This window comes from Lathamus discolor, chromosome 4 (assembly GCF_037157495.1).
Source record: "Lathamus discolor isolate bLatDis1 chromosome 4, bLatDis1.hap1, whole genome shotgun sequence".
Classification (NCBI taxonomy): domain Eukaryota; kingdom Metazoa; phylum Chordata; class Aves; order Psittaciformes; family Psittacidae; genus Lathamus; species Lathamus discolor.
In genome coordinates, this window is record NC_088887.1 from 124,587,341 (window position 1) to 124,605,825 (window position 18,485).

The 18,485-nt window shown below is 47.4% G+C and overlaps 1 protein-coding gene across 5 annotated transcripts in view; it reads left to right on the forward strand.

Annotated features, from left to right (window-relative positions):
• The window catches only part of PAK1 (p21 (RAC1) activated kinase 1), a 76,453-nt gene that overhangs the window by 38,815 nt on the left and 19,153 nt on the right, over positions 1-18,485 (forward strand). For all 5 annotated transcript variants that reach the window (XM_065678875.1, XM_065678879.1, XM_065678877.1 and 2 more), the window contains 5 exons: positions 5,463-5,673; positions 12,971-13,071; positions 15,209-15,356; positions 16,473-16,510; positions 18,117-18,233. In XM_065678875.1, coding sequence (XP_065534947.1) covers positions 5,484-5,673; positions 12,971-13,071; positions 15,209-15,356; positions 16,473-16,510; positions 18,117-18,233 — 594 coding nt within the window. In that variant the 5' untranslated portion in view covers positions 5,463-5,483. The remainder of the gene's footprint in view (positions 1-5,462; positions 5,674-12,970; positions 13,072-15,208; positions 15,357-16,472; positions 16,511-18,116; positions 18,234-18,485) is intronic.

Genomic DNA, 18,485 nt, shown 5'->3' on the forward strand with positions numbered 1-18,485 from the left:
TTAGCTGTGTGTATGTGTGCACCAGCAATGTCTCACTATGGGGTTGAAGGGGTGCACTTGTTCTGATCAGGATCAACTCAATTAAAGGTCAAGCCTCCCCCGGTCTGTTGTTTCTGTGGGCAAAACACCTTTTCCTCACCCTGGCAACAAGAGAAATAGATCCTCGTGGAAAAACGTGAGACTTCCTTCTGGGAGTAGGCAGAGAGGGAGGATCGCTTGCTGAGCGCTCTTGTTTAACATGGTTTATTCATCTGTAAGTTGGAGGGAGTAACTCACAGCCCCTGTCTTGCCAGACTGCATGAGTAATAGATGGCTCTTTTATGAGGTTTTGTGTTGACTCCTGTGATTAGTATGCGTTGGACATAGTTATCTTTATGGCATCTACTGTAGTGGAGGTTTTCATGCTCCTCTGACTTTTTAATTGCTTTCTGTTCCAGCAATCACTCAGCTGCCTGTCTTGCTAAGGAATGCAAAGAAAACACAACCGGCTTGATGGAAACTTGTAGTTCAGTGTGGAGGATCAGGTCTGAAATGATGGGGTTTACCAGAAGGAAAAATGGTATAAAGGGAGGATCTTTGTTCTCTTTCTCTTTTCTTTCCTCTGTATGTGTTACACACAGTAGTGCTGGAAAGCTCCAGTATGTTGGAGTTCCATTCTGCTCCCCCTTAGGAGCCTGCGCCTGTATTACAGGAAAGCTACAGGTATATAGAGTCGTAGAATCCCAGATTGGTTTGGATTGGAAGGGACCTCCAACTGCCTGCCCTGGGCAGGGACACCTTCCACTAGAGCAGTGTGCTTTGATGGAAGTTGTAAGTACCAACTTCGTGGTTTGGAGCCATAGGTGCTGAATGCAGATCTCACGTCTGTGTGCTATGAACTCTTGAACGCTGCTGTTGGCACCTGTGGTTGCCACCTTCTGTTCAGCACCTCCTCTTGCTCCATCTTGAGCTGCCAAGTGGTTTCCGGTGGCTGTTGTCCCTTTGTGTGTGGTTGTCTGTCACTCCTTCCTGTCTGCAGAAGAGTTCTGTAGGCGTGAAAGGAGAGTTTGTCAGGTCTGCTGTTCAGCTAATGGGCTTCAAAAGATGAGGAGGGGCAGGGAGCATTTGAAGGCCCCTGTAATTTGAGTTATGGCAGTCATGGTTTGCTGTATGTAATAAAACTTGTCCTAAGTTCTGTGTGCTGAAACAGCTGGAACTTCCAGTGCTCCCAGATGGCTGCAGAAACAATAGCCCTACATCATTAGTATATCACAGTCCTACATCCTACTTCATACATTAGTACATCATAGTGCTACATCCTACTTCACACATTACATTAGTACATCGTTGGTGCATCATAGTCCTGCATCCTACTTCATACATTACATTAGTACATCATTAGTGTATCATAGTCCTACATCCTACAGGTTGCCCAGAGAAGCTGTGGCTGCCCCATCCCTGGCAGTGCTCAAGGCCAGGTTGGACACAGGGGCTTGGAGCAAGCTGCTCCAGTGGAAGGGGTCCCTGCCCATGGCAGGGGGTTGGAACTGGATGAGCTTTAATGTCATTTCCAACTTAAACCAGTCTGGGATTCTATGATGATGGCTGCACCTTCCTAGTGATGCCTGTGGGGTTTGGTTTGAGTGCTGGTACCTTAATAGATACAGTAGTTGAGAGTAATTGTGTCTGCAGCTAAGATGTGTTTCCTCATCTGACTCTGGTTGAAAAGTTCATGTGCTGTTTTATTGCTTCCCCTGTTCACTTAATCATACTGAGGAGATCTAAGATGAATTTCCCAAAGCAGGTTTGTGCTGGTGTGAAGAAGGAAGGAACTCAGTCTGGTGATGCTTTGCATTCCTTTAGGATGGATCAAGCAGAGCCACTCACTTCAGTGATGCAGCACTGGTGTTATGCTGGCTGGGGAAGCAATTCCCTTGTGCTCTGAGCTTGGGCAGGGTCTGCACAAGAGGGGTGTTTAACGCCTCATTCCATGTGAATATGCAAGAGATTATTTTGGGACAAAAGGAATCTCGGCAGTCAGCTAGGGCTAGCATGAGAGGGATGAGCACCGCTCGCTATGGCTCCATGCTTCATGCTCTCAGCTCTGCTGTAAAGACGTGGAGAGGTGGGTCTAATTCTGTCAGAACAGGGTTGCATCCACATACGCTAAAGCCAACAAAAGGTTAAAGTATAACAATGTTGAGTTTGGGTTAGTCTGTGTCTCTGCATCACAGTGGGAGGACTCATGCAAGCAGGTTTTTAGTTTTCCCTTTAAATATGTAGTGGGAAAAGGCTTTTGGGAACCCTCTAGGATAATGCTGCTGTTACAGGGATAACATCTGTGCAACCAGTCTGTTAATGTGGGGGGCTGAAGGATTTCTCTTGTCCCCCATCTCCAAACAGACTAAATAGCTCTTGTAATGCCACACATTTGAAGTGGTGAGGGGAAAGGTCTGATCTTGAGTGATGGAGACAAAAGGAGAGGGTGTACTGTAGGCTTTGCCCCTATGAAAGCTGCAGTTTTCAGAGAGGTGTAAACCAACATCGTGTGTTAAACTGTGCAACTTCTCATCAGTTACTTGCTCATTCAGGGAATAAGGCAAGATACAAGAGCTTGTACTGCTGGTGCTTCTAGCCCTGCAGTAAAACAGTAATTCACTTGTGCTCTACCCTTTCTGACAGAGGGATTTTGAACAGCCCTCTTATATTGAATAAACTGTGAGCAGATGTCCCTGGGGTTTGGCACGGGTGGAATTGAGAGTGAGGATGTTTGACATCCAGAAGGTTCTTCTTATGTTTTCATGCCCTTTTTGTGTGCTCGTGTTCTTTTTCCTTCCCCCAGCACTAAGCCAGCCTCTGCCTGGAATCTGGGCAGGGCTTTCTTCTTCTCACTTCTTTTCCTTCATCCTGGAGCCCCATGCTGCTCTGTTCTCTTCCTTGTATCGCACTTTGGTCTAATGTTGAACCCATTGCCCAGTACAGTATTCTTTACACTGTCCCCTGTTTAGTCCCATGCTTTGCATAGGAGGTGGCAAGCACTGATTCTCACCTCTCCGCTTGGTGGGCTCAGGACCCCGCAATGAGGCTGTACCCCACCATCTGCAGCTCCAGGTACTCTGGCCAGTGGGGAAATCTCAGTGCACCATTGTTCAACCCCCTGTGAGGGTAAACCGGGGCGTTGCAGCAGCAAATGCGGTGCCTGCTCCTTAGGGAAGGCTGTTTGGCAGGCACGGAGCTGCTAACACTCATTTTCCTTCTGTTTCCCTATTTGCAGCATATTCCCAGCACCCTCCCAGCAGTTTGCTTTCTCATGGTTAAATAATCATTAATGCAAAGACTGCAGCTTGATGGCACGACTGCTTATGTTGTGCTTTGATGCTTTAGCTGTGCCAGTTCAGTTCCAGTCACTGACACGGCGATGCGCAAAGCCTCTCAGCGAGGCCTCAATATCTTCATGTTGCACAAGGTATTTACCACGTGGGGTTTAGTTTAGGCTATTTTCCACTGCTTGGACAGAGAGAGGAGTTGTTTGCACCACTTCGTGGCTGGCACTTCAGCTGTCACTTGGTTCTGCTCTGTTTTACACTGGAGAATGGCATGAGGATGGGAGATGCCCAGGGCACATGCCAGAACACACCCAGACAAATGCACATCTAATTCCCCCACTCCTCCCAAATGCCAAAGCTGTCCCACCGTTAAAATCGCTGCTCCAAATGCTAGTGATAGAAAATGCCATTGCACAGTTGTGTTGCGAAGAAGCGGGGCTGGGGTCTAACTTCTTGGAAAGCTCCTTGTGCGTGAAAGCTTATCTAGAGCATTAAGGGCTGTGCAGTGCTGCCAGCCCTCCCATATCAGAACAAGCGTGAAGAAACCAGGAACCAAGTAAGTGTAGGAGAAGGCAGAGCTGCAGACATGCTTGGCAGGCAACAGCTTGGGCATCACGGCTTTAAGTGAGGTCTAACACAGAGTCCTGCATCAACACAAGAGAGACATGGAGCTGTTGGAGTGAGTCCGGAAGAGGCCACGGAGATGCTGTGAGGTCCTGCTTTAAGGTCCCATCCAATCCAAACCATTCCATGATTCTGTATTGCTGCAGAGTGCCTTCTGTGGGCAGCATTTGCCCTTCTGAGCTCCCCACGGCTGCAAGAGCAGCGTGTGCCCTGGGGCTTAATCATTTCAGTGATGCTCAGCATCACTAGCTTTGCCAGAGAAGACTGAAAGCTGGCTGGGTGGTGTGTGGTCACAGGGCCATGGTATGGTAGTGGGATCGATCTGGACTGTGACCCAGTGTTATTCCTCCGAGTCCATCCTATGGAAGAGCAGCTCCATGGAAGCCAGCAGTGATCTCAGCTCTGTAACTGCACTTGCAGAGAGCAAAACCTCTTTTGACCTTCTGCTACCCCATAATTCTCCCTGAGCAAAGCATCTTCCCGCACTGCTTGTGAAGTTCATAAAGGAGCTGAACTGCTTTTCCCACCCAAACAGACACTGGTCCTGCGTTGCTCTTTGTTCTGCACTTAACTCCCAACTTTCTCTTGAGAACATGACACAAATTCCAGCTTCCAGAAGGATCTGGCTGTAGGCAGGCTGTGTCTGCAGTAGCGCTGATCTCATTTGGGTGGAACAAGTTAGTTGTTGCAGAATAAACCCGTTACCCTGTTCCAAAGCTTCCGTCTCTAAATCTGCACAGCGGGGATTATTTGCTTAAGGATTTACGTGTGTGTTGAGGATCTAGTTTTGTTTGACCCTTCCAAACAAGATCAAAATGCAGTCAACTTGCTGGTGGTTTGAATTGTGCCTGGAGTGTGCTGCTACCGCGGGAAGGCTGGGAATAGCCTGGGACCAGCCAGGGCTGCGCCATGGAGATGATGTGGGTAGAGCTCTGGGACCAGCAGCTCAGGGAGGGGATCCTGTCCCTCTGCTGTGCTCTGGGGAACCCCCCCCCCCTGCAGCCCTGATCCAGCTCTGGGGCAGCAGCACAAGAGGGACGTGGAGCTGTTGGAAAGAGGCCACAGAAGGCCATGGAGCTGCTGTGAGGGCTGGAGCAGCTCTGCTCTGGAGCCAGGCTGAGAGAGCTGGGCTGGGGCAGCCTGGACAAGAGAAGGCTCCTGAAGGGGAGACCTGAGAGCAGCTCCAGTGCCTAAAGGGGCTGCAGGAAAGCTGGAGAGGGGCTTGGGACAAGGGCCTGTAGGGCCAGGCCAAGGGGAATGGCTTTAACCTGCCCGAGGGGAGACTGAGCTGAGCTCTTAGGCAGAAGCTGTTCCCTGTGAGGGTGCTGAGGCACTGGCACAGGGTGCCCACAGAAGCTGTGGCTGCCCCATCCTTGGCAGTGATGATGGTGAATTCAAGCCACCATGTCTGTGTTAATATGAGGTTGGGGGTTGGTCCACAAATACCTATTGTGGTTCATTTGACTGTGTGTGATTCTAGTTTACAAAGCAATAAATCAAGCTTGTCCTTTCTTCTCTTTTTCCTATTCCTAGTAACGGCCTCCCCAGCTGAAAATGTCAAACAATGGAGTTGAAACAGAAGACAAACCACCTGCTCCTCCAATGAGAAATACCAGCACTATGATTGGATCGGGAAGCAAAGATCCTGGGACTCTAAACCATGGCTCCAAACCTTTGCCTCCCAACCCGGAGGAGAAGAAAAGGAAGGACCGATTTTACCGATCTATTTTACCAGGAGATAAAAGTACAGTATTTTGTCTTTTCTTCTAAACCTTGTGTTTGAATGTTGCTCTGAATGACCTTAGTTGAGCACCTGATGCTTAGTGATGGTTTAGGTGTTAGAAAATGTGTGTTTGTCCCCTGCAGAGCTGTCTTGGTCATTTTGGGGTTCATCAGGTGCTCTCTGTAGATCTGGTTTTAATAATCATAGAATCATAGAATGGATTGATTTGGTTGGATCTTAAGATCATCCAGTTCCAACCTCCTGTCATGGGCAGGGACCCCTTCCACTGGAGCAGCTTGCTCCAAGCCCCTGTGTCCAGCCTGGCCTTGAGCACTGCCAGGGATGGGGCAGCCACAGCTTCTCTGGGCACCCTCACAGCAAAGAGCTTCTTCCTTATATCTAAACTGAACTTCCCCTGTTTCAGTTTGAACCCATCACCCCTTGTCCTATCACTACAGTCCCTAATGAAGAGTCCCTCCCCAGCATCCCTGTAGCCCCCTCCAGACACTGGAAGCTGCTGTAACGTCTCCACGCAGCTTCTCTTCTCCAGGCTGAACAGCATTCTCAGCCTGTTTTGTAATGATTAACCCTGCCACGTTTAATCCATCCCATTTACTCTCTTTTGGGCTTCTCTTTTAACTTCTTGGTTTTCCCTCTTCTCCTCAAATTAGGAGAACAGTGTCCTTGAAAACTGGGACGAGCTCTGCCACTTCCCAGCCTGACTTGTGCAGAATGGTCTTTAAAATCATCTCTTTTGTACCAATTACAAGCAGGTCAATTAAATCTGGTATTGGCAAACCCTTTGATGGGGAGCAGTGGGAGGTCTTTTGCTTGTTTTGCTGTTTTAAACAGCAAATAACGTGAGTTCAGCATGACCAACAGGCCATCTCCTGCTAGGCCTCTCATATGTCACTCCATGGTCATTTACTGTTGGGTGTTTGGGTCAGGCATTGCTTGCTTGCTGTTAAGAATAACCCATTACTGCAGATTCTTGCACATTTCTTGTGAACTAAAGGAATTTTCTGGTGTTAGAGGGATTGTAACAGATGGGAATGGAGAGAGGAGCTGTGAACTCTACGTGAAAGTCTTATTTTTAAGATCAGGGTATTTAAAAAACCCCTCACATGAATCTTTCGAAGGGATGTAAAGAAAATAAAACTTCATCCCCTAATTCCTGCCGGTTCCTTTTTATATCTGACCTGTTTTTTGGAGTTTCTAATACATCAGCTTTCTGTAGAGTCTGCATTGCAATGGTATCTGGACAGAGGGTCACTGAAGGCAAGCCTACGTATCTTTATCTTCCTGGGCTTCAGGAGGGAGGTTGCTTCCTTCGTTTTTATGAGTGAAAAGACAAATTGGTGTCACTGCTTTAAGTAAGCAAGATGTAGGTTCATTTTCTACAGAATATCACAGCAGTCATAGAATCACAGAATGGTTTGGGTTGGAAAGGACCTCAAGATCATCCAGTTCCAACCTCCTGCCATGGGCAGGGACCCCTTCCACTGGAGCAGCTTGCTCCAAGCCCCTGTGTCCAACCTGGCCTTGAGCACTGCCAGGGCTGGGGCAGCCACAGCTTCTCTGGGCACCCTGTGCCAGCGCCTCAGCACCCTCCCAGGGAAGAGCTTCTGCCTTATCCCCAACTTAGACCCAACTTTCTCAGTCTGTACATTTGGATTGTTTGAATCTGCAATCCAGAGACCCATGAACTCAATGTTAAATGTTTGCCAGATCTTGGGTAGAACTTGCCCTTAAGAGTATTAATCCTAAAAAGCTGCAGGATTTTTGTGTTGGCCTGCTTAAAGGATTGAGGGGCTTAAATTTCTAAGCTCAGCCGTTCCAGACAGCTAAGGGGGCTGGAGCACCTCCCGTATGGAGACAGGCTAAGAAAGTTGGGGCTGTTCAGCCTGGAGAAGAGAAGCTGCGTGGAGACCTCAGAGCAGCTTCCAGTGTCTCAAGGGGGCTATAAGGATGCTGGGGAAGGACTCTTCATCAGGGACTGCAGTGATAGGACACTGGGTAATGGGTTCAGACTGAAACAGGGGAAGTTTAGATTGGATATAAGGAAGAAGTTCTTCCCTGTGAGGCTGGTGAGGCACTGGAATGGGTTGCCCAGAGAAGTGGTGAATGCTCCATCCCTGGCAGAGTTCAAGGACAGGTTGGACAGAGCCTTGGGTGACATGGTTTAGTGTGAGGTGTCCCTGCCTGTGGCAGGGGGTTGTAACTGAATGAGCTTAAGGTCCTTTCTGACCCAAACCATTCTATGATTCTATGATTGCCTGAAATTTATAAGAGAGTATTAAAAATAGAACCCAAAGCACTCGTTTGAACTGCATTGGAGAAGAGAGCTGCAGAAGTGAACGGTTTGGGTAAAATCAGCACAGACTGCCACTGAAGATGCCTGCGTTTGCTGAAGATTGGCCAACGTGGCAGATGCTTCGAGATATGAGAGAGTTTTGTTTAGCCAAGCTCAGCAGAGCCTTCTGTTGCAATACACCTGCCCCAATGAGAGTGGTTGCTTCTGTCCTCTAATTCCTGTTGAGCAAAAAATACCCTGAACGCTGTCACCTTCACTTCAGATGGGTTGGTTTTCATCTTATGAAAGCTTTTTCCAGTCTCATGATGACAACTGAATTCACAGTGCCTTCTGCTGCTTAAACGTTAATGAAATTCCCAGGTGTTCAGACACCTCTTTGGTTTATGCCTGAAACAATTTGGGTGCTATGTGTTAGTTTGGCTGGACTCACTGACATGGACAGTGGGATTGAGTGCGCCCTCAGCAAGTTTGCCGATGACACCAAGCTGTGTGGTCCGGTTGATGCGCTGGAGGGAAGGGATGCCATCCAGAGGGACCTTGACACGCTTGTGAAGTGGGCTGATGCCAACCTTATGAAGTTCAACCATGACAAGTGCAAGGTCCTACACCTGGGTCGGAGCAATCCCAGGCACAGCTACAGGTTGGGCAGAGAAGAGATTCAGAGCGGCCCTGCAGAGAAGGACTTGGGGGTGCTGGTCGATGAGAAACTGAACATGAGCCGGCTGCAGTGTGCGCTCGCAGCCCAGAAAGCAACCGTATCCTGGGCTGCATCCAAAGGAGCGTGACCAGCAGGGCGAAGGAGGTGATCCTGCCCCTCTGCTCTGCTCTTGTGAGACCTCACCTGGAGCATTGTGTGCAGTTCTGGTGTCCTCAACATAAAAATGACATGGAACTGCTGGAACAAGTCCAGAGGAGGCCACGAGGATGATCAGGGGCTGGAGCACCTCCCGTATGAAGACAGGCTGAGGAAGTTGGGGCTGTTCAGACTGGAGAAGAGAAGCTGCGTGGAGACCTCAGAGCAGCCTTCCAGTACCTGAAGGGGGCCTATAGGGATGCTGGGGAGGGACTCTTCATCAGGGACTGTAGTGACAGGACAAGGGGTAACGGGTTAAAACTGAAACAGGGGAAGCTTAGATTGGATATAAGGAAGAAATTCTTTCCTGTGAGGGTGCTGAGGCACTGGAATGGGTTGCCCAGGGAGGTTGTGAGTGCTCCATCCCTGGCAGTGTTCAAGGCCAGGTTGGATGAAGCCTTGGGTGGGATGGTTTAGTGTGAGGTGTCCCTGTCTATGGCAGGGGGGTTGGAACTAGATGATCTAGAGGTCCTTTCCAACCCTAACTATTCTATGATTCTATGACTCAAAGGGGAGTTGCTTTCCATTCAGTTAGAGGAATGTAACTGGGGCAACTCCATGACCTCTGGATCTTTTCCCCAGGGAAGCAGTGATTTGGGTTTAGCCTCTGCTGGGGTTGCAAAGAGCCTGTGAAGAACTGAAATGCTCTGTGGTTTATTCTGCTAGTGAAGACGGGTGTTGGCTTTCATGCTGTAGCCTGAGAGCTGCTGAAGTTGATGCTGTCAATCCCTTCGGAGAAGTGGTAGCTCTTTGGGCAGGAAACAGTACTGGAGCAGGCACTTAATGAAGGATGGGTGGGAATGAAGGTGAAGGGGTTGTGCTTTATGTAGAGGTGCAGCTCAAATAAGTAGGGTCCTGCTGTGGAGCCAGGCAACAGACCTGCTGTGGGCCCAGATCAGAGGGGAGGCCAACAAGGGGAGACATCCTGAAGGTATCTTCTACAGGTCGCTGGGTCAAGAAGGCAGTTCTAGTTGAAGGCTCTTTGGAAAGTGTCTTTTGCATTGTGCTGCCCCTGTGCACGGTCAGAGCCCTGGTTAAATGGCACATAGGAGCTTAAATCCTGGGCCTCAGACCTGTTTGTACACTTCCTTTTAGCTATGGAAGAACTTCTGCCTAAGAGCTCATCTCGGTCTCCCCTGTGGCAGGTTAAAGCCATTCCCCTTGGCCTGTCCCTATAGGCCTTTGTAAAAAGTCCCTCTCCAAACACAAGAATCTCTTCCTGCTTCTATCCTGCAGCGTATGTGTTGAACATAAACAGGGAGCTGGACTGACAAAGGCCATTATGTTATTTATCCAGGCCCTCCAGAACTGTTTTTATTGCTCTGTGTAGCTGAGGCTCGCTCAGGCCGTCATCTCCTGCTTGGGATAAATTAGCAGGCAGCAGTGATTTCAGTTTCCTGGCTCAACAGCTACTGGAGCAGTTGGTTGCAGAGACGTTTATTGGCATTTGGGTGTGTGGCAGGAGCTCAGGCTGCTTGAACGTAGAAATAGAAAACACCCAAGTGTATTGACTTCTGGGTAGCACCTTAATGCCCGTAAGCTTTTTTTAGGGATATATTCAAGTCTACTGTGGCAGTTATTCTGTGGTTGTGCATCATCCATGCAGCACTCCTGCATAGCAGTGCTAGTACAGGTTCCCTCTTCTTCCTCACCTGAATGATGGGCTTCTAGGCTGAGTTGACGCCTTACTTGTTAGCATGCAGGAATGGGTTGATCTTGTAGAGAGGGCTTAGCATATGGTGCCTCTGATGGCTCTCTCTGCATCTCTTCTCCTCTTGCTTTCCATCCACCGCTAGTACGTGCAGCTTTTTCTGTGTACCTGCTGGATGCAGCTGCTTGTCCCGTTTTCGGCAGGGCTCTGTGCTGCACATGCTCACCGTCTGCTAACCAGCAGCTGCTCTGTCTCCTTCTAGTTCCCACTCTGTGATGGCTCCTCCAGCCTGGCAGCTTTCTCTTCTCCTTCTCCTTGCCAACTCCACTGCTTTTCTGTGATTCAGCTTCCCCCATCCCATTTGTTTGAAAGAGGGATCGAAAACAATCTGTTCTGTCTTCGTGTCCCACATGGAGCATCTGATCCTGTTCTTTCTCCAAAATTACTCCGTGCAGCAGGAGTGACACAGAACAGTGCCAGAGCTGGAGCTGAAGGAAATGGGATGCCCCATCCCTGGCAGTGCTCAAGGCCAGGTTGGACACAGGGGCTTGGAGCAAGCTGCTCCAGTGGAAGGGGTCCCTGCCCGTGGCAGGGGTTGGAGCTGGATGAGCTTTAAGGTCTCTTCCAACCCAAACCAGTCTGGGCTTCTATATTGCAGTCCTTTGGGGTGAGCCCTGACCATCTCTGCTGAACTCACCGCCAGCAGTGCCTTAAATAAGTGCAACATTGAGTGTTAGCCTCACAGGTTCCCGACATACCTGGGCTTTGGCATTCCTGCTGCCAAAAATGCACTGAGGAATGTCAGCCACGAAACAAATCCTGTTTGGCTTGCGATAAAAAAGGTAGCAGCTGGGAAGCAGAAGTGGTTTAGTCACTTCTCCTGGCTCTGCTCATGTTGTAACTGCAAGCAGCAGCAAATCCATGTAGAATGGGGCTTTTTCTCAATCTGATCTCAAGTTCTTGAGCACAGTAACTATGAAAAGGGAAGTGGAGTCCTTAATATGTGGTCAATCTCCTTTTCCTACCCATGGCAGGGGGTTAGAACTGGATGATCTTAAGGTCCTTTCCAGCCCAAACCATTCTGTGATTCTATGGATGAACTTAATCCAAGGCATAATGATAATCTCATTTGTAGGCCTGACTTTAAAATGTGCAGAGTGCATCTGCTTTGATTTATTGCCTTTCCTGTATCTTTGTGACTTCTGCTCCTCACCTGGCCCATTCTGCTGTCTTGCTCTGCATCTTCAAAGCTTCTTATTGAAACCACATTTAATTCATTTTGTGAGCTGGAAAATATAACTGGCTTTGCTCATATAAGATTTGTAGCAGATACATGTTATATTTGGGATTATTCATAAGAAGTAGGTTGAAGGAAGCAATTGAAAAACAGTGTTTGTAGTTAATTTTGACCCTGTCTTAATATGAGGTGAGTGTATATTTAACAGCCCATAATATTTTGGTTTCTTAAAGTAGCTTTAGACAACATATCAAAAAATGTGTTCAAAACTGCATGGCTTCCACTTATGCCACTGTAGTGCTATTGACTCTGACCTGTGTAAGTCTGAGTGAATGTTTTAGGTACATAGTGCTTGTGCTGTTGAGTCTAGGCCAGCTGATTGATGCTTGACATACTCAAAGTACAGTTTCCTTGTCTTGTGCTTGTCCTGTGTTAATTCATAGAATCAGAGAATGGTTTGGGTTGAAAAGGCCCTTAAGATCATCCAGTTCCAACCCCTCTGCCATGGGCAGGGATGCCTCCCACTAAACCATGACATCGAAGGCTCTGTCCAACCTGGCCTTGAACACTGCCAGGGATGGAGCAATTATCACTTCCCTGGGCACCCTGTGCCAGTGCCTCAGCACCCTCACAGTAAAGAACTTCCTCCTTATATCCAATCTAAACTTCCCCTGTCTAAGTTTGAACCCCTTACCCCTTGTCCTATCACTGCAGTCCCTAATGAAGACTCCATCCCCAGCATCCTTATGGGCCCCCTTCAGATACTGGAAGCTGCTCTGAGGTCTCCATGCAGCTTCTCTTCTCCAGGCTCAACAGCCCCAACTTCCTCAGCCTGTCTTCATACAGGAGGTGCTCCAGCCCCTGATCATCCCTGTGGCCTCCTCTGGACTTGTTCCAGCAGTTCCATGTCCTTTTTATGTTGAGGACACCAGAACTGCACACAATGCTCCAGGTGAGGTCTCACAAGAGCAGAGCAGAGGGGCAGGATCACCTCCTTTGACCTGCTGGTCACGCTCCTTTTGATGCAGAACTCTGCATTAAAAACCCTGTGGTTTTGTGTCACAGAGCTTTGATTTTTGTTGTCCATTTGCTGTGGCTGCTCTGAAGTGAGGTGACAAAGTTCTTAAACTTGCCGTTTGCCTGCCCCAAATCAAATCCTATGACTAGCAAAAAGGGGGGGATGGTTGGGTTGGTGAACTGGAAGCTATTGGGAAGGTTTTAATTCTTGCTGCACTTATGGCTTGTTCTTGTTGTCTCTTCCAGCTAATAAAAAGAAAGAGAAAGAGCGGCCCGAGATCTCCCTCCCTTCAGACTTTGAACACACGATTCATGTGGGGTTTGATGCAGTCACGGGAGAATTCACGGTAAGTGAATCTGGAGGAAAAGAGAGCTCTGTGGTTTGGCTTATTGCTGGGAGGAGCCATCAATCTTTCATGTAGTGATGCTGGAAAGGCTATTACCATCGTGTATTTGATCTCCTTTGAAACACATCTGCAGAGGTTACCCACTAATTCCTGCTGAGAGACTGTTTGTCAAACTTGGCACATCCCAGGAGCCCAGGCTGCCAGCAAACTTCACCTTCGCTATTGTTTTGGCTCATGTGGACAGCAAAACATGGTATATCTCTCCTCCCTTCGCCTCCCCTCCTCTTACAGAGCTGGATTAGGTTGACAGCATAGTCTGTGTCCACCAAGTGGGGTTCTGAGAGTTCCCCTTTAGGAGACACACAGCCATGTATAACTGCTGATGACAAAACATGTGTGTGCTGTCCTAAGGTAATGTCACATGCTTTTATGGCTGTTTTTACTGACGTGAAAAATACTATGACCACAGAGTTGTATTGCATCATCTTATGCTTCTTAATTTCATTATGAGATAGTATTTTATAGCAGCAGCAGTTGTTTGTGAGCAAGCTGGTTTTACCTGGCTTTAATATGCTTCTTTTCAGGGACTTTGCTCTCCTCACCTCATTCATATGTACAGTAGTTTTTCATGCCAGCCTCTAGACTTGCTCAGTTTAACATAGATTTATCCAAGTGGTGCATCCAGCATCCTTTTGAACAGGGAGGGTAAGTTTATGCTGGTCACTTGCCACTTCATCTCTACAGACTTTTATTCTTGCTGCTGCTGAAAGGCACAAGTCTGGTTGTACTGAAGATGTGTTTGTTTTCTGGCTGAAATGATGTCTCTGTAATAAAATTCTGAGCTTCATATGGGAAGTTAACATCTCTGCATTCCCAGCTCTGGTTACAATAGGCACCAAACCACTAGTATCAATGAGCTCTAGTGCTAGGAGAAGACCCAAATGAATGTTGCATGTCCATCGTGCTAGGTGCTACACAGTATATGTTCTATAGACTGCCTTGGATATAGGTAAATCTGTGTGTTTAGTATGTGCGTAAAGGTTTTGGGGGTTTGGGGGTTTCTTGCTCTTCCTGAACTGCAGCATTTGGGTCTGCTCCTTTCTGGGTTTTGTGTTTTGGTCATCAAAGGACCTGGGACTTGCCCACAGCCTTGTGAGCAGAGTTGTGTTTGCATGTCTGTGTAAGGAATGTGTGACTTGTAACTCCTTCTCCTCTCCTTCTCCTTCTCCTCTTCTCCTCTCCTTCTCCTCTTCTCCTCTCCTCCACTTCTCCTCTCCTTCTCCTCTCCTTCTCCTTCTCCTCTCCTTCTCCTTCTCCTCTCCTTCTCCTTCTCTTCTCTCCTTCTCCTCTCCTTCTCCTTCTCTTCTCCTTCTGCTTCTCCTCTCCTTCTCCTTCTCTTCTCCTCTCCTCTCCTTCTCCTCTCCTTCTCCTCTCCTTCTCCTTCTCTTCTCCTCTCCTCTCCTTCTCCTCTCCTTCTCCTCTCCTTCTCCTCTCCTTCTCCTTCTCCTCCTCCTCCTGCTCCTTCTCCTTCTCCTCTCCTTCTCCTCTCTTTCTCCTTCTCCTCTCCTTCTCCTTCTCTTCTCCTCTCCTCTCCTCCTCTTCTTCTCCTCTCCTTCTCCTCTCCTTCTCCTCTCCTTCTCCTCTCCTTCTCCTTCTCCTCCTCCTCCTTCTCCTTCTCCTTCTCCTTCTCCTCTCCTTCTCCTTCTCCTCTCCTTCTCCTTCTCTTCTCCTCTCCTCTCCTTCTCCTCTTCTTCTCCTCTTCTTCTCCTCTCCTTCTCCTCTCCTTCTCCTCTCCTTCTCCTTCTCCTTCTCCTCCTCCTCCTTCTCCTCCTCCTTCTCCTTCTCCTCTCCTTCTCCTCTCCTTCTCCTCTCCTTCTCCTTCTCCTCTCCTTCTCCTTCTCTTCTCCTCTCCTCTCCTTCTCCTCTCCTTCTCCTCTCTTTCTCCTCTCCTTCTCCTCCTCCTCTCCTTCTCCTCTCCTTCTCCTCTCTTTCTCCTCTCCTTCTCCTCCTCCTTTCCTTCTCCTCTCCTATTTTCCCTCACAGCACAGTGTAGCTGTGGCACAACTCTAGTGGGTATCTGTGTGCTGTGAACATGTTGGTCACTAGGAGCTAACAAGGTCCATCAATCTCCCCACAGGGAATGCCAGAGCAATGGGCACGTTTACTGCAGACTTCCAACATCACCAAGTCAGAGCAGAAGAAGAACCCTCAGGCAGTGCTGGATGTGTTGGAGTTTTACAACTCCAAGAAGATTTCCAACAGCCAGAAGTACATGAGTTTCACAGGTACATGCTGGTTGTCTCATAGGGCTGGTTTGTCTAGCTTTCCATTAGTCACTATATGTGGGGTTTCCTTCCTTTAATCAACAAGTGCATCTGTCTTATCAAGGAAGATGTGAGTGAGTGGCTGCTCAAGCGTCCCTCTTCCTTCAACACGTTGTTTTGTTGATCCTGCTACCTAACATAGGTGCAGAAGAGGAGTCAGTCAACTGGCCAAATCCCCAAACCACACAGGTTTTCTGAAGCTTCCAGCTGGAAGGCAGATCCCAGAGTGGTGGCATTGAGTTCCCAGTGATCCCTGGACAAACAGGCAGCTACATTTTGCACCAGTTCCACTTTCCCAGCATTGTGTTGTTTCACGCATGCTTGGGATGAGCTTTGCTCCTGTGTTCCATGATTGAGGAATACTCTTCAGCTGCCAACTGCTTGTTTATTGCTGGCTGGATTCCTCTAAAAGTCAGAGCTGCCAAGGTTCTGTGCCTTCTTTGTATGGATTACCTGCCCATTGGAAAACATCTCCACCCACCACTCCTTTTCTCTTTCAACTGCAACTCATTCCCTTCATATTAAGCCCTGCTTTCGCTCTTTCAAGAGGATAGAGCCATGTCACCAGAACTGGTATTAATTAGGAAGGCTCCAGGCAGGGATAAAAGCACAAATCTTCCCTGTATGTGTGTGAATAGTCAAACAAGAATCCCATCAATTGACTCATGGGTCCCTCTAATTCTGTTCCAGGAAGTTAAGGTGGCTGAGAGTGAGCATCTTGCAGGTCTCAGGCTACCTGCAGTGCCTCAGTCTAGTGATTAGCCCATTGGAAAGATGTTGCATATATGGATGGGGACAGTATTCATTCAGGTGTTGCTCTGGGAAGTTACACCCCCCTGCAGCAGGGATTTGGGGCTCCTCCGTTTATCTATCAGTTTTTTACCCTCTATTCCCGTTTTTTTTACCCTCTATTCCCATATCTGCCTGGTGTCAGCTTGTTCTGGGAATCTGAAGGTAATGCCAAAGTTTCAGAGCAGCCTTTTTTCCTGCCTTTTCCAAAGGGAGCTTGTCCTTTTCTCCTCTCCCCACTGCTACTGCATTACAACTCATTTACAATGGCTTTACTATCTCTTTCAGATAAATCAACAGAGGATTACAATTCATCAAATACATTGGTAAGCCTGATATTCACATTCTGTCTCGAGTTTGGGGATTAAAACCTTGCATAGAGTAGTTAATTACATATAAACTACTTTGCTTAGTGTTTTAAAATCTGAACTATATACATTTGTATAGTGAAGACATGTTTATAAACCAAGGCATGCTCCTTGCACCTTTTCTAACAACTGGGGGAGAACCAAGTAAGCAGAAGTAGCTTTTATTAGGGAATAATGAATAGAAATTAGGGAATTAATGAATAGAAATAGCTGTGTTTCCATAGAAGTCAATCTGTTCCTGCAGCTCGAATTTGACCACCACTGTGTCAGGTTTTATAAGTCTCTATAAACACCTCTGATACAAAACCCAATTAGCTACTAACCCACAATATCTGATTGACCAGAACTAATGTTGGTTACTGTTGATTAACCAAACTAATCTCCAGCAGAACAGGAAAGAAAAGGTTCTCCTCCTCTCTGCTTGACCTTTACTCTGTCCGTACCAGGGCAGGCACCACTCCTGTTTGCTTTGTTAGACGCAATACGTTTCTCTAGGTGTGTGTGAGATGGAAGAAACCAAACTTAATCAGTTAAGATGAGTCATAAACCCCCACAATTCCCTCATCTCTTGCTTTCTCACTGCCATGCCATTGCCTGGAGTTGACTGGTTCTGCTCCTTTCCACAGGCAGCGTGTTCAGATCTGACCATTTGGGACTCTCTGTGAAAGGGAAAGGAGAGTTTTTGCTGTTGTTCATTCATTGTACATCAATCCTCGGGAGTTTGTAATAGCTGAGGTTGTTGGATTTTAAAGTAAACCCTGAAAAAAAGCTGTAGTTGCCAATGTGCTAAGATTGGTTTTGGAAGACACTGGATACGCTTTAGTTTTGGGTATATACTGGTAGAAGATGTCCCTGGCTGTGGCAGGGGGTTGGAACTGGATGAGCTTTAAGGTCCTTTCCAACCCAAACCATTCTGTGACGTTCAGGAAATAGGTTGTTTTTCTTGCTTTTAACACGCAAAGCTTTTGTGTTATGTTATATATCATTAACACAAAGCTTTTGTTGTGTTAATGATATATCAGGGTGCTGGTGACTCCAAGTATTATAGGTTCAGTGAAATACTATGTACCTTTACCCCTCTTACACAGAGAACTTAATTTTAACACTCTTCTCCCCTGCCACTCTTAGGGAACTGGTGATGCATGAGCAGAGCCAGTCTAGTGGGTTGAGGATGTCACCAAGTGTATTTTGAGATGTTGCTAGTGTAAAGATGCCATGAACTTCAAACCCAGGTTCAGATTTAGAAGGTTAAAAGTGACTTTCGTTTCTAATCACAGCAAAAAAAAAAAATCCAGATAATTTGCTAAACCACTTCCAAAGCTTGAAAAAAAATCAGAATTTTTCATGTTTTTCATTAAATTTTCTTTTAGAAAGCAATTTTAAAAGGGATTTGAAAAGATTTTACCGGATTCTGCTTCCAGTATCTCTCCTTAGCTCAGTCACCATCCCAAAGCTGATGATAACTCAACCTCCCAACTTGCAGAGAACACATGAAGATTTTAATGCTAATTCAAGCAGTTAAAGATCTCTTTTTCCTTTTTGTTGTTTGTGTGACCAAATGCAGAATGTGAAAGCTGTCTCCGAGACCCCTGCAGTGCCCTCAGTGTCTGAAGATGAAGATGATGAAGATGATGCAGCTCCACCCCCTGTGATAGCTCCGCGACCTGAACACACAAAATCTGTGAGCAGAAATACTTCCTTCAGCCCCCACCACTGCAGTCAGAGACGTGTCCTGACTGTGATCCCTCATCCATGGTGCTGAGCCCTCCTTGGGAGCAGGAGGGAGGAGGTTGGAGCCATTCCTTCTGGCTCAGCACCTTTGTTTTATCACCTATTTGGGAGGATAAGAGAGTCCTTGCTTACTTCTTAACAAAGTAGCTCTAGAAATGCAGCCCTGACAGCATCAAGAACAATGTGAATAGAAGTGTTTAAG